Source organism: Cebus imitator, unplaced genomic scaffold, assembly GCF_001604975.1.
Source record: "Cebus imitator isolate Cc_AM_T3 unplaced genomic scaffold, Cebus_imitator-1.0 Scaffold364, whole genome shotgun sequence".
NCBI classification, from domain to species: Eukaryota; Metazoa; Chordata; class Mammalia; order Primates; family Cebidae; genus Cebus; species Cebus imitator.
Window position 1 is genome coordinate 1,108,192 of NW_016107679.1, and position 16,321 is coordinate 1,124,512.

A 16,321-nucleotide genomic window follows, 5' to 3' on the forward strand; every position below is an offset into this window, starting at 1 on the left:
CTTTCTCCATCCCTTTGTTTTGAGTCTTTGTGTATCCTTGCATGTGAGATGGGTCTGGATGCAGCATACTGATGGGTTTTGGCTTTTTTTGCCTATGTCTTTGGATTGGGGGATTTAGTCGATTTAAATTTAGAATTAATAATAATATATGCGAGTTTAATACTGTCATTTAATGTTAGCTGGCTGTTTTGCCTATTAGTTGATGTAAATTCTTGATTATGTTGATACTCTTTACTTTTTGGTATCTTTTAGAAAGGCTGATACTGGTTGTTCCTTTCTATGTGTAGTGGTTCTTTCAGAAGCTCTTGTAAAGCAGGCCTGGTGGTGATGAAATCTCTGAGTGCTTGCTTGTTCACAAAAACGAAGCTTAGTTTGGCTGGATGTAAAATTCTGGGTTGAAAGTTATTTTCTTTAAGGATATTGAATATTGGCCCCCACTCTCTTCTGGCTTGTAGGGTTTCTGCTGGGAGATCTGCTGAGAGCCTAATAGGCTTCCCTTTATGGGTAACCTGACCTTTCTCTCTGGCTGCCTTCAATATTTTCTCCTTCATTTCAACCCTGGTGAATCTGGCGATTATGTGCCTTGAGGTTGGTCTTCTTGAGGGATATCTTTGTGGTGTTCCCTGTATTACCTAGAGTTGAATATTGTCCTGCCTTGCTAGGTTGGGAAAGTTTTCCTGAATAATATCCTGAAGCTTATTTTCTAGCTTGGATTGATTCTCTTCGTCACATTCAGGTACACCTATCAAGCGTAGATTAGGTCTTTTCACATAGTCGCATATTTCTTGGAGACTGCTTGTTCCTTTTTATCCTTTTTTCTCTAATCTTGTCTTCTCGTTTTATTTCATTAAATTGGTCTTCGACTTCTGATATCTTTTGTTCTGCTTGATCGATTTGGCTGTTAAAACTTGTGCATAGCTTGTGAAATTCTCATGTTGTGTTTTTCAGCTCCATTAATTCGCTTACATTCCCCTCTAAGTTGTGTATCCTTGTTAACATTTCGTCAAACCTTGTTTCAAAGTTCCTAGTTTCTTTGCATTGGGTTAGAACAAGTTCTTTTAATTCACAGAAGTTTCTTATCCACCTTTTGAAGCCTGCTTCTGTTAATGGAACACACTCGTTCTCCATCAGGCCTTGTTCTGTTGCCGATGAGGAACTGTGATCCCCTGAAGAGGGAGAGGCGTTCTGATTTTGGGTATTCTCAGCCTTTTTAGGCTGTTTTCTTCCCTTCTTTATAGATTTACCCATCTGTGGTCTTTATAATTACCGTCTTTATAATTGGGTTTCTGAGTGGATATCCAACTTGTTGATTCCCAGCGCTAAAATCTGAGCAACCCACTGCGCTGGCCAAAACAGCGACGTTAGGATTGATGGTGCTTTTCTGACTCTGCTCCAAGAACCGCCGCTCCAAGGCAGCGGCAAAACCGCTTCACCGGCCACAAGAGTCGTGCTGGTGACCCGTGGGGCTCATCCGCTGGGAATCTCCTGGTGCATGAGCAACAAAAATTTGTCTGAAAGTGTAGCATCCTCTCGTTCTCTGTGCTTTCACTGGGAGCTACAATCCCGAGCTGCTAGTTATCAGCCATCTTGGATCTCTCTCCACCTTCAATGTTTCAGGTCTGTTTTTTTACGTATCTTTATGTCAGTTCCACACTTTGATAATACTACAGAGCATGTGATCATACCTTGTTCTTCAAGTAGGTGTTTTTTTTGTTTTTTTTTAAATATATATTGTGTTTTAGGTTTAGGAGTACATGTGAAGAACATGGAAGATGGTTGCATAGGTACATACATGGCAGTGTGGTTTGCTGCCTTCCTTTGCATCACGAATATCTGACATTTCTCCCCATGTTATCCCTCCCCAACTCCCCACCACCTGCTGTCCCTCCCCAACTTTCCCCCACAGACACCAGTGTGTGATGCTCCCCTCCCCGTGTCCATGTGTTCTCATTGTTCAACACTTGGCTATGACTGAGAACATGCAGTGTTCGATTTTCTGTTCTTGTGTCAGTTTGCTGAGAATGATGCTTTCCAGGTTCATCCATATCTCTACAAAGGACGCGAACTGATCGTTTTTTATGGCTGCATAGTATTCCATGGTGTATATGTGCTGCATTTTCCCTGTCCAGTCTATCATCGATGGGCATTTGGGTTGGTTCCAAGTCTTTGCTATTGTAAACAGTGCTGCAATGAACATTCATGTGCATATGTCCTTGTAATAGAATGATTTATAATCCTTTGGATATATACCCAGTAATGGGATTGCTGGGTCAAATGGAATTTCTATTTCTAGGTCCTTGAGGAATCGCCACACTGTCTTCCACAATGACTGAACTAATTTACACTCCCACCAACAGTGTAAAAGTGTTCCTATTTCTCCACATCCTCTGCAGCATCTGTTGTCTCCAGATTTTTTAATGATCGCCATTCTAATAGGCATGAGATGGTATCTCAAGTTTTGATTTGCATTTCTCTAATGACTAGTGACAATGACCATTTTTTCATATGTTGGTTAGCCTCATATATGTCTTCTTTTGTAAAGTGTCTGTTCATAGCCTTTGCCCACCTTTGAATGGGCTTGCTTGTTTTTTTTCTTGTAAATCTGTTTTAGTTCTTTGTAGATTCTGGATATTAGCCCTTTGTCAGATGGGTAGATTGCAGAAATTTTTTTCCCATTTTGTTAGTTGCCGATGCACTCTAATGACTGTTTCTTTTGCTGTGCAGAAGGCCTGGAGTTTGATTAGATCCTGTTTGTCTATTTTGGCTTTTGTTGCCAATGCCTTTGGTGTTTTAGCCATGACGTCCTTGCCTCTGCCTCTGTCCTGGATGGTTTTGCCCAGGTTTTCTTCTAGGGTTTTTATGGCATTAGGTCTTATGTTTTAAGTCTTTAATCCATCTGGAGTTAGTTTTAGTGTAAGGTGTCAGGAAGGGGTCCAGTTTCTGCTTTCTGCATGCTGTCAGCCAGTTTTCCCAACCCCATTTATTAAACAGGGAATCCTTTCCCCATTGTTCGTTTTTGTCAGGTTTGTCACAGATCAGATGGTTTTAGATACGTGGTGGTGCCTCTGAGGCCTCTGTTCTGTTCTGCTGGTCTATATCTCTGTTTTGGTACCAGTACCATGCTGTTTTGATTACTGTAGTTTTGTAGTATAGTTTGAAGTCGGGTGGTGTGATGCCTACAGCTTTGTTCTTTTTACTTAGAATTGACTTGGCTGTGCGGATTCTCTTTTGGTTCCATATGAGGTTTAAGGTGGTTTTTTTCCAGTTCTGTGAAGAAAGTCATTGGTAGCTTGATGGAGGATAGCATTGAACCTATAAATTACGTTGGGCAGTCTGGCCATTTTCACGATATTGATTCTTCCTAACCATGAGCATGGAATGTTTCTCCATCTGTTTGTGTCCTCTCTTATTTCTTTGAGCAGAGGTTTGTAGTTCTCCTTGAAGAGGTCCTTTACATTCTTCGTTAATTGTATTTCTAGGTATTTTATTCTCTTTGTAGCAGTTGTGAATGGCAGTTCATTCTTGATTTGGCTCTAAGTCTGTTACTGGTGTATAGGAATGCTTGTGATTTTTTCACATTATTTTGTATCCTGAGACTTTGCTAAAGTTGCTTATCAGTTTCAGGAGATTTTGGGCTGAGACGATGGGGTCTTCTAAATACACAGTCATGTCATCTGCAAATAGAGACAATTTGACTTCTTCCTTTCCTAATTGAATACACTTTATTTCTTTTTCTTGCCTGATTGCTCTGGCTAGAACTTCCCATGCTATATTGAATAGGAGTGGTGAGAGAGGGCATCCTTATCTAGTCCCAGATTTCAAAGGGAATGCTTCCAGTTTTTGCCCATTCAGTATGATATTGGCTGTTGGTTTGTCATAAATAGCTTTTATTATTTTGAGATACGTTTCGTCAATACCGAGGTTATTAAGAGTTCTTAGCATAAAGCACTGTTGAATTTTGTCAAAGGCCTTCTCTGCATCTATTGAGATAATCATGTGGTTTTTGTCTTTGGTTCTGTTTATGTGGTGAATTACGTTTATCGACTTGTGTATGCTGAACCAGTCTTGCATCCCCTGGATGAAGCCTGTTTGATCATGGTGGATAAGCTTTTTGATGTACTGTTGCAGTCGGTTTGCCAGTATTTTATTGAAGATTTTTGCATCTGTGTTCATCATGGATATTAGCCTGAAATTTTCTTTTGTTGTTGAGTCTCTGCCGGGTTTTGGTATCAGGATGATGTTGGTCTCATAAAATGATTTGGGAAGAATTCCCTCTTTTTTGGATTGTTTGAAATAGTTTGAGAAGGAATGGTACCAGCTCCTCTTTGTATGTTTGGTAGAATTCTGCTGTGAACCCATCTGGACCTGGACTTTGTTTGGGTGGTAGGCTCTTAATTGCTGCCTCAACTTCAGCCCTTGTTATTGGTCTGTTCAGGGTTTCAACTTCTTCCTGGTTTAGGCTTGGGAGGATGCAAGTGTCTAGGAATTTACCCATTTCTTCCAGATTTACTGGTTTATGTGCATAGAGTTGTTGGTAGTAATCTCTGATGGTGGTTTGTATTTCTGTGGAATCTGTGGTAATATCCCCTTTATCGTTTTTTATTGCATCTATGTGATTATTCTCTCTTTTATTAATCTGGCTAGCGGTCTATTTTGTTGATCTTTTCAAAAAACCAGCTCCTGGATTTATTGATCATTTAAGGGTTTTTTTGCATCTCTATCGCCTTCAGTTCTGCTCTGATCTTAGTTATTTCTTGTCTTGTGCTAAGTCTTGTCTTGTCTTTGAGTTTTTTTGATCTTGCTCCTCTAGCTCTCTCAATTTTGATGAAGGTTGTCAATTTTAGAGCTTTCCTTGCTTCTCATGCGGGCATTTATTGCTATACATTTTCCTCTGGACACTGCTTTAAATGTGTCCCAGAGATTCTGGTATGTTGTGTCTTCATTCTCGTTGGTTTTGAAGAACATCTTTATTTCTGCCTTCATTTCATTGTTTATCCAGTCAACATTCAAGAGCCAGTTGTTCAGTTTTCATGAAGCTGTGCGGTTCTGAGATAGTTTCTGAATTCTGAGTTGTAACTTGATTGCACTGTGGTCTTTGAGACTGTTGGTTATGATTTCCATTCTTTTGCATTTGCTGAGGAGTGATTTACTTCCAATTATGTGGTCAGTTTTAGAGTAGGTGTGATGTGGTGCTGAGAAGAATGTATATATTCTGTGGATTTGGGGTGGAGAGTTCTGTAAATGTCTATTAGGTTTGCTTGGTCCAGGTCTGCGTTCAATGCCTGGGTATCCTTGTTAATTTTCTGTCTCGTTGATCTGTCAGATATTGACAGTGGAGTGTTAAAGTCTCCCACTATTAATGTGTGGGAGTCTACGTCTCTTTGTAGGTCATTAAGAACTTGCTTTATATATCTGGGTGCTCCTGTATTGGGTGCTTATGTATTTAGGATTGTTACCTCTTCTTATTGCATTGATCCTTTTACCATTATGTAGTGTCCTCCTTTGTCTCTTTTGATCTTTGTTGGTTTAAAGTCTGTTTTATCAGAGACCAGGATTGTAACTCCTGCTTTTTTTTGCTCTCCATTTTCTTGGTAAATCTTCCTCTATCCCTTTATTTTGAGTCTATGTGTGTACTTGCATGTGAGATGGGTTTCCTGGATACCGCACAATGATGGGTTTTGACTTTTTATCCAATTTACCAGTCTGTATCTTTTGATTGGGGCATTTAGCAGCCCATTTACATTTAAGGTTAATATTGTTATGTGTGAATTTGATCCTGCCATTTTGATGCTAGCTGGCTGTTTTGTCTGTTAGTTGATGTAGTTTCTTCATTGTGTCGATGCTCTTTACCATTTGGTATGTGTTTGGAGTGGCTGGTACTGGTTGTTCCTTTCTGTGTTGAGTGCTTCTTTCAGAAGCTCTTGTAAAGCAGGCCTGGTGGTGATGAAATCTCTGAGTAATTGCTTGTTCGCAAAGGATTTTATTTCTCCTTCACTTATGCAGGTTAGTTTGGCTGGATATGAAATCCTAGGTTGAAAGTTCTTTTCTTTAAGGATGTTGAATATTGGCCCCCACTCTCTTCTGGCTTGTAGGGTTTCTGATGAGAGATCCGCTGTGAGTCTGATGGGCTTCCCTTTGTGGGTAGCCCGACCTTTCTCTCTGGCTGCCCTTAGCATTTTCTCCTGCATTTCAACCCTGGCTAATCTGACTATTAGGTGCTTTGGGGTTTCTCTTCTTGAGGAGTATCTCTGTGGTGTTCTCTGTATTTCCTGAACTTGAATATTTGCCTGCCTTGCTAGGTTGGGGAAGTTTTCCTGGATAATATCCTAAAGAGTGTTTTCCAGCTTGGATTGATTCTCTCCATCACATTCAGGTACTCCTATCAAATGTAGATTAGGTCTTTCTACATAATCCCATATTTCTTGTAGGCTTTGTTTCTTTTTACTCTTTTTTTCTCTAATCTGCCTTCTCATTTTATTTCATTGAGTTGTTTTTCGACCTCCAACCCTTTCTTCTGGTTGGTCAATTCGGCTATTGAAACCTGTGTATGCTTTGCCAAGTTCTCATGCTTCGTTTTTTAGCTCCATCAGTTCATTTATATTCTTCTCTATCCTGTATATTCTATTTAGCATTTCGTCTAACTTTTTCAAGGTTCTTAGTTTCTTTGCATTGGGTTAGCACATGTTCTTTTAGCTCAGAGAAGTTTCTTATTACCCACCTTTCGAAGCCTGCTTCTGTCAGTTCATCAGACTCATTCTTCCTCCAGTCTTGTTCCATTGTTGTTGAGGAGTTGCGATACCTTGGAGGAGGAGAGGCATCTGGTTTTGGGTGTTTTCACCCTTTTTACACTAGTTTCTTCCCCTCTTTGTGGATTTATTTCCCTGTGGTCTTTGTAGTTGCAGACTTTAACATGGGGTCTCTGAGTGGATGTCCTGTTTGTTGATGATGAAGTTATTTTTTTCTGTTTCTTAATTTTCCTTCTAACAGTCAGGCCTGTCTGCTCTAGGACTGCTAGCGTTCCACTCCAGACCCTGCTTTCCTGGGGTTCACCTGCAGCGGCTGCAGAACAGTGAGGGTTGCTGCCAGTTTCTTCTTCTGTTTTGTGTCCTTGTCTTGAATGTTTGGTAGAACTTCTCAGTAAAGACATCTGGGGCTGAGTGTTCTTTGTGGAAAAGTTTTTTTATGATTGATTCGGTTTCCGTAATGATCAGAGGACTATTCATGTTTTCTATTTCTTGAACTAGAATTTAATTTTCTAGGAATTTATCCATTGCATCTAAATTTTAAAATCTATATTCATATATTTGGTAACTACATCTTTTTAATGTGCTAATCTGTTAAGTTCTTTTTTATTTCTGAATTTCACTATTCTCACCAGAGGTTTATGAGTTTTCTTAGACTTTTACAAAGAACGAACCTTCAGCTTTGATCCTCTCTATTATATTGAAGGTGCAAAGCAAGAAGCAAATAGAGGACATGGATTTTTAATCTACCTTGGAGATTTGATAAGGGAACTTGGAGTTAAGGTTCATGCTTGTTTTTTTTTTTTTATTTTATGAGTACCAAAAAGTATATGCTTGAACTATCAAATTCTATTTTTATGTTGTCATTTTTTATTTATTTTAACTTGAAGAAATTTGAAAACAAGTTTGGGATTTAAAACCATTTTTCAAAATAATTTGTTCACTTACTGTTGCAATATATATTATATTTAGTACCATGATAAGTTATGCTGATTTAGATATTCATGAGTAGCATTGAATCCTATAGGAAGAAAATTAATTTACCTTATTAAAACTACAGATATAGACCAAGCATGGTGGCTCGTGCCTGTAATCCTAGAACTTTGGCAGGCCGAGGTGGGCAGATCAGTTGAGGTCAGGAGTTTGAGACCAGCCAGGGCAACCTGGTGAAACCCCCCTCTACTAAAAATGAAAAAACATTAGCCTGGTGTGCTGGTGGGCGCCTATAATTCCAACTGCTCGGTAGACTGAGGCAGGAGAATCATGTGACCCCGGGAGGCAGAGGTTATGGTAAGCCAAGATCACACCACTGCTTTCCAGCCTGGGTGACAGAGTGAGACTCTGTCTTTAAAAAAAAAAAAAAAAAAAAGAAAAAAGAAAGGAAAATACACAAACAAAAAAAAACTACAGATACATTTTTGATTCACTGTCATTTTTATGAAGCTTTTATTCACTAAATTTTTTTCATACTTAAATTTCTGTAGTGGTGTACTTACTACTGAATATACCATTCTTAAAGAACACATGCTTAATAAGCATATCAGGTTGTAAGTCAAAGGTCACCGTGCTTCAGCCCTACTGGCCTTCTTGTATGGCTTAATCATATAAACATGCTCCTGCCTTGGGGCCTTTGTACTTGACGTTCCCTCTGCCTTGTCTGTCTCACATGTTACTTGTTTGGCTTGTTCCGTCTCTTGTTTTGGTTCTCTGCTCAAAAGTATTTTCAGATACTTTTGACCTTTCTCGATCAACCTATGTAAAATCACATACGTAGTAGACATAAGCAACTTGAATTCTCCCTTACTCTGAGTTTTTTTCTTTATTATCACACCATTTCTATTAGTTTTCTATTGCTGTTATATCACATTACCACAGACTTAGTAGTTTAAACAATAAATCGTAATTACAGTTTTGGAGGTTAGAAATCTTAAATCGATTTGGATTGCACTAGGCGAAAATCATTGTCATCAGGCATATGTTCATTTTTTGTAGCGTCTAAGGAAAAATTCATTTTCTTGCCTTTTCCATATTTTAGAGGCCTACCACATGCCTTGGCTTGTTACCTGCTTTCTCCACCTTCAAAGCCAACAATGTTGCTTCCCTCTAACAATTATTTTGTGGATACATCTCCTTTATATTCTCTCCTCTGCCTCCCATTCCCCTGTGATTATAGTGGATCTACCTGGGTAATCTTCCCATTTAAATGTTTTTTTTTTTTTTTTTTTTAATGTGCAAAGTCCTATTTGCCATATGAGGTAACATATTTATAGGTTCCTGGAATTACGACCTCTTTGGGTCCCATTGTTCTGTCATACCACTGAAATGTTAATGCTTTGTTTTATTTGCTGTTGTGTGCCAGGCCCTGTTCTAGGCACTAGTTATAATAGATTTACAGTAAACACAGTATCTCATAGATTCTGAGAGAACAGGTTTTTTTATATTTTAACATCTGAAATAAAATTATATCTTAATATTGCTGTTGGGCTGACTAAAGTTGAATTTTTTCAAAGATTTGAGTTTGCTTTTACCAGTCACTTGGGAGTGCCATTTAACTTTAACTCTCTGCTTGAACCTTTTTAGACCATACAGATAGCATGAATCCAGGCCTCTGAACCAGAATGAATCCAGATTATCATTTAATTCTTGGAGGATGCTTTTTTATGCATATACCCAGTGGTAGTATTGAAACAAGAATGTTTCTTGATCTGCAAGGTGGTTTATTTCTCCCTTTAACTGTGAGAACAGGTTGGTGGTGTCTAAGCTTTATTTGAAGGTCTTCCTTAGATACCTCATCACAGTCTTTTTTTCTTACTTGAGATTACATATTGTGTCTTTTAGTTCCTGATTACCATTTGGTGTCCCAGCTTTATTTGGGAGTTCTTACAGAGTGCCTGATTTCAGGCTAGTTTATTTTTCAGTAGCATATACATTGTTTTATAATTATTGGCCTATTAGATTCAGTGAAATATGATATTTCTTGAAAGAATGAATTGATTATATGCATGTTTTTATTATGATCGATGACTTTTAGTTTTGTGCATAAAGAATGTGATAAGCCTTTAACTAAATTGATAAATAAGTGTAAAAGTGACTTGGCCTTAAATTTGTGACATTTATTGAATCACTTAAAGTAGTACATGGAAAGCATCTGCTTCCAGGTAGGGTGGGAAAACTGGCAGTAGATAAGTGCTCTTAGCTAAAACAACTAGAATAGTCAGATCAAATAGTTTATCATCTCTTGAAAAGAGAAGCATGGTTGGGATTCTAAGATGACAACAGCAATGACTTTTAAAATCTCCTTAAATGTCCTGGCAATATAAAGCAAAATATTACTAAATTATCTAATTCAAAAACTCATGGACAACATCTGCAGTAAAACAGGGTGATACGGTATCCTGATAAGCACCAAAATAGCTGATGGGATAAACAGGGAAAGCTTCAAGACCCGTGTAGTATCGGTGGCTATTCAAGAGAGATGTGTGTAGAGTCCAGGAATTCTAAATGATCAATTAGCTCAGCAAACTAATTTGAAATTAGCAGCTATGGTAACTGTCTTTCAAGGTAACTCCCAATGATTCCTGCTTACTAATACCCTCATGTCGTTTTCAGCCATATTTTACTAAGGCGACTCTATGACCAGCAGAATATGGTATAAGTGATGCTATAGCACTTCAAGATGAGGTTTTAAAAAGATAACCAGCTTCCATTTTGGGTGCTCATTTGGATCACTTCCTCTGAGGGAAGCCAGCTGCATGTTATGAGGCTATTCAGGCAGCTTTTTTATTTTCCCTTTAGATGAGACTGCACCCCCAGCTAATGGTTTAACTGCAATCTTGTGAAGGATCTTAAGCCAGAACTACCCAGCTAAGCTACTCCTACATTCCTGACCCACTCCAATATGAATAAGTACAAGCAGTTTGTGGTGAGGTCTGAAGGGGTTTAGAGTACTCTTTAAACTCTTTAAAATGGTCAGCTATAGCTCCATTTCAGAACTAAAGCTCCATATTGAGAAGAAACTGTTAGAAACAGGATCAAAACTCACTCAGTAGGACAGGAAGAATAGAGACAAAGGAAAAAAAGGGGTCCCTTTCGAAATAGGGGAGGAGAATAGAGTCAGAAGATTTTAGAAAGTAATCTTCCATACTGTCTTTTTAAAATTGTTTTTGAGATATAACCTACATGCAGTAATATGTACTTATCTTAAGCGTATCTTAAATACATTGAACATTGACAAGACATACATATCACCACTAATCAAAACACAGAACATTTTCATCACCCCCAAAAGTTTCCTTGGGTCCCAGACCACCACTGATTTGCCTTCTGTCACATTAAATTTTAGCCTCTAGAATTTTGACTGTTTCTGCAAGAAATGTGTACTCTATGGCTGTGAACTAGCAAAAGGTGAAGTGGAATTAGATCCTTTAAAGGGTTCAGGAAATTTATCTTAGGAAAATAAGCAAAAGGAAAGCATTGATGTTAAACTCTGTATGAAATTGGAAGAGAGTGAGAAAATAAGGAACAGTATAACATGCTTACATGGAAAATAACCCAGAAAGACAAGCATGAATCAAGTAAAGGAGAGCTAAGGATTTTAAGTCTAGCCAAACTAGACTTTAGTATAACAGCTATAAACAGACTGTCATTAACTTCCAAGAACTGGAGGAATAGTATATTGTTCTCATGAATCCTTCCTAAGGATTCTTCAGGAGAACTAGGTTCAAACAATCAAGATGACTGAAAATAATCTGACATAAAGAGTTGCGCTAAACATTTAAAATATTTCTATGCTTATAACCAGAACATACTGAACATAAAAGAGAAAATGTGGTGTCTACTGGCTCTATTACCTGACACGGTTAGCTATATTATAACTAAAACATGGAAGGGAAAATAAAACTATTTTCAGTAACGGACAACTTGCAACAACGTCTTGCATGTAATGTGGGATAAAGCAAAGGAGTATTTGTAATATTCTAATTTTGGTATCCTTGAGAATCAGGATTTTCTGGTTGAGGGAAAAAGGAAAAAATATACATAATTTTTTTTTTAAAGTAAATATCCTTTATCCCTGAATTTGAATATAAAGCATTAGTATGAACATATGAGATGTTTTGTGTTTTAGTGTGTATATTAATGTGTGTGTTTAAAACTTATACCCTGCAAACAATTGCAGTAAGCTTTCCTAGTACCTAACTGTGGCCTTGAAATACCCTTTACCATTGAAAGAAACTCCTGGCTGGGGGCATAAAATGTGTAAGATAAACGTTGACTATCTTGTCATGCAAATAAGGAGTGCCACGAAGTCTGCTAAGTTCTCCTCAGAAGGGTTTGAGTCAATCAGAAATTCCTACTGGTCAAAGATGAGACAATTTGAACATTGATTAAAAAAAAAATGGGTTAGACATATCAAATATATTTAAATCCACGAGTCCATAGTAACACAAAAACTTGTCACAATAGAAGTTGTTAGAGAATTGTTTATTTTTTGATAGGGAGTCTTGCTCTGTTGCCCATGCTGGAGTGCAGTGTGGTGTGATGTCGGCTCACCGCAACCTCCACCTCACGGTTCAAGCAATTCTCCTGCCCCAGCCTCCCCAGTAGCTGGCACTGCAGGTGCCTGCCAGCACACTTGGCTAATTTTTTTTAATTTTTAGTAGAGATGGGGTTTTCACTATGTTGGCCAGGGTGGTCTCAAACTGGATCTCGTGATCACACGCCTCATCCTCCCAAAATGCTAGGATTACACCAGCCTGGCCAACATGGTGAAACTCTGTCTCTACCGAACCCAGCCTAGAATGATTTATTTTTAAAACTGCTAAATAAGCATTTTATCTGTCTTTGTTATATGAACTATACCACTGGGTCACCAACTAGTTAATGAGGTAATTTCTCTATAGAATTGTTGTGCCAAGTAAATGAGATGAGAAGGGAATGATAGAATGGGAATATCAACACAGTTTTTAATCCCTAATGAATTAATGTAGTAGCTGCCATCATGAGAGGAAAAGAGACAAATAACTAGGTGCTTCCTGATGGAAATAGACCTGAATGAACCTAAATCTGATTGAGTTTTTAGCCCAGGAGTTGGCAATATTTTTTTCCATGAAGAGCCAAATAGTAAATAGTTTAACCTTTGGGGGCCAGATGGTCTGTCACAACTACTCAACTCTGCTGATACAGCAGGAAACCAGCCATAGATAATACATAAATGAATTGGCATAACTAAGTTCTAATAAAACTTTAAAGTTTTTGACTTCAGATCAACTACCAATGTATAAGAAATATGAATGACAGAAAAAACTGTTTAAACCATACTTTGGGAATGCAAAGATCAAAAATCAAGACTGTGAGAAACACTATACAACAAATGGTTGGGATTCTTAACATATTTCAAGGAGGAATGAGATGGCATGTGAATTTATAGATTAGAGACTTCAAACAGGCAAAACTGTGTTTTAGGGAGTTAGACAAGCGACATGAAAAAGTTAACAGTAAATTTAAGGTAACAGTAAATCTTTGGAGGACATGAAGTTGTCATTGGGAGGGCCTCCATGGTAGTTGATGTTCCTCTGTCTTATATCATTGTTGAAGGTCACAAAGGATGTGCATGTGATTATTGGTTAAGCGACCCATTTCTGCGTTTATATATATTTGACATTGAAAGTATTTAAAGAAAGGGCAAAAGGATGGAAAAAGTCTTCAGGCAAGTGCTAACCAAAAGAAAGCAGACTTTTGATTGAGAATGCATTACTAAAGATGAATATTCAATAAGATTTAGGCTTCTTAAATCTGTACTTAATAACATCAAAAATATAAAGCAGAAGCCAACAGATTAGAAGGAGGAATAGGCCAGGTATGGTGGCGCATGCCTGTAACCACAGCACTCTGGAAGGCCGAGGCGGGTAGATCACCTGAGGTCAGGAGTTTGAGACCAGCCTGGCCAATCTGGTGAAACCAAGTCTCTACTAAAAATAACAAAAATTAGCCGGATGTGGTGGCGAAGCTCTGTAATCCCAGGTACTTGGGAGGCTGAGGCAGGAAAATTGCCTGAACATGGGAGGTGGAGACTCCTCCCATGAGATTGGGTGAACTGAGATTACACCACTGCACTCCAGCCTGGCGACAGAGCGAGACTCTGTCTCAATAAATAGAGAAATGTACAAATCCATAGCCATAGTAGGAAACTTTGAAGAAGTGTATACAAACAAATATGAATTGCGTCTGACAAGTATGATTTAGTATTTGAAAGACTTTATAAAAAGGGCATCTTATGTTTGTTCAGAAGTTTATTATATTTATTGGAAATTTGTTTTTTGTAAATTTTTAAATAAGTTCTACAGAATTATCCCATGTAATTACACTTTCACAAAAGTATATGGAAATATATTGCTTACATAAAAAATGTTAAAATTCTACCAAAGGCCAAAACAAACAGAAAACCTACCTTATTTCTTGATAGAAAGGTTTAATATTGCACAGATATAATATTGCACAGGAAGTATATTTAAATCTTGCATTTTAATTGACAAGGTACAATTTTATCTAGTCCTTTACAAGATAGCCACTGCTTACCAGATAATCTAATGAAGTATGTATTTTTTTTGGCCTCATATTACCCCAAAGTTATGCTTAACTTTGAATGTCAACTAATCACTATTGGAGTTTTCCTACTATTGAAAACAGTAATTCAGAATGATTGGAATAGCTCTAATCTCAATTTATAAATAGGCCGATTACAGTGAGGTTCTAAACTGACTAATTATTATTGTTTGTATATAGTTTAGATTTTGCTGGTAGAAGTTAACCCTTCTTTCTTTTTTAAACAGAGGTTCTGAAGGAACATTAAATGACTGCAAGATAATATCTGTAGATGAAATCTTCAAGATTGAGAAACCTGGAGCCCATCCTCTTTCGTTTGCAGATGGAAAGTTTTTAAGTATGGATTTTTGCTTTTGGGTTTAGACTACATGTGTTGTACATGATTGAACTTTAGTTTTACTAGTCACTGAATTAACTTGGAAGTATAAAACTGTAGACCATACAAACTTATTTTCAAGACAATAGTTTTGATCTAAGATTAATTTTGTTTTAATGAAATTTTCCCAAATGATAAAATCTTATCTTTAAAGAAATATATTATCTTGGTATTTAATTGCTATTTTTCTATTTTAAAAATATTTATGGATATGTAGTAATTGTAGATACTTATGGGGTATATGTGATGTTTTGATACAGGCATACAGTGTGTAATGATCAAATCTGGGAAATTGGCATATTCATCACCTCAAACATTGAACTTTTTGTGTGCATTGGGAATGTTCCAAATCTATTATTTTAGTGATTTTGAAACATACAATAAATGTTAACTGTAGTCCCCCTATTGTGCTCCTAAATATTAGACCTTATTCCTTCTAACTATATTTTTGCACCCTGTAGCCAACCCTTCTTTATCCCCTGCCCTACTTCCCTTCCCAGCCTCTGATAACCATCATTGTATTCTCTACCTGCACGAGATCAATTTTTTTGGCTCACACATACGAGAGAGAACGTGTCACATTTGTCCTTCTGTACTTGGCTTCTCTCACTTAATGTTCTCGAGTTTCATCCATGTTCTAAATGAAAGGATTCTATTATTTTTTATAGCAGAATAATATTTTATTGTATATGTATACACCGCATTATCTTTTATCTGTTGATGGGTTTCCCGCAGTTTCCTATGTTATAATAGATTCTGTCTATAACAGAAAAAGCCCGCTTTTGTAATTTTGTAGCCATGCAAGTTTAGTTTTTAATAATAAAATTTATTTTTTCACCAGTAAAGCCTGAGAATTACAGTGCTGACTGAGCCCTGAATTTCTAGGAGGTAATAAATGACACATATATAAACAGTAGAAGGTTAAAATATAGCTGTATCTCTCCATTTTATGATTTTCCTTGATATTAAACATTTGGTAACAGAGATAGGATTAGATTCTTGGTCTTTTCATTCATGATGAGTTTTTTGGTTTGTTTTTTGTTTTCTGTTTTGGGACAGTTTTGCTCTTGTTGCCCAGCCAAAAGTGCACTGGCACGATCTCTGCTCACTGCAACCTCTGCCTCCCAAGTTCAAGCAATTCTCCTGCCTCAGCCTCCCGAGTAGCTGGGATTACAGGTACATGCCGCCATGCCTGGCTAATTTTTGTATTTTTAGTAGAGATGGGGTTTCATCATGTTGGCCATACTGGTCTTGAACTCCTGACCTCAGGTGATCCACCCACCTCTGTCTCCCAAAGTACTGGGATTACAGGCATGAGCCACCGAGCCGGGCCTAGTAAGAAGAGTTAATTGCTGTAGATTATTGTGTCTCATGGTCCCTCCTAAGTTTTTTTGTGATGCATAGTTTGTTGACTTTATGCCATTTGTCAGTGTTTAATATGTTTTGGAAAAGAAGTATTTAAAGCTAAAAGGCCCTGCCCAACCTCTTTTCACCACAATTGTATAAGGTTAGAATAAGACAAGACGTGACAAATTAGTAAGTAGACTTCCAGATTACCAGACTAGGCCATTCTCTTTTTTTTTTTTTTTTTTTTTCCCCC

General features: G+C 37.6%; 1 protein-coding gene across 2 annotated transcripts in view; it reads left to right on the forward strand.

The window, feature by feature from the left end:
- Positions 1–16,321, forward strand: part of UHRF2 (ubiquitin like with PHD and ring finger domains 2) — a 107,305-nt gene that overhangs the window by 54,885 nt on the left and 36,099 nt on the right. For both annotated transcript variants that reach the window (XM_017506878.2, XM_017506879.2), the window contains one exon: positions 14,573–14,682. In XM_017506878.2, coding sequence (XP_017362367.1) covers positions 14,573–14,682 — 110 coding nt within the window. The remainder of the gene's footprint in view (positions 1–14,572; positions 14,683–16,321) is intronic.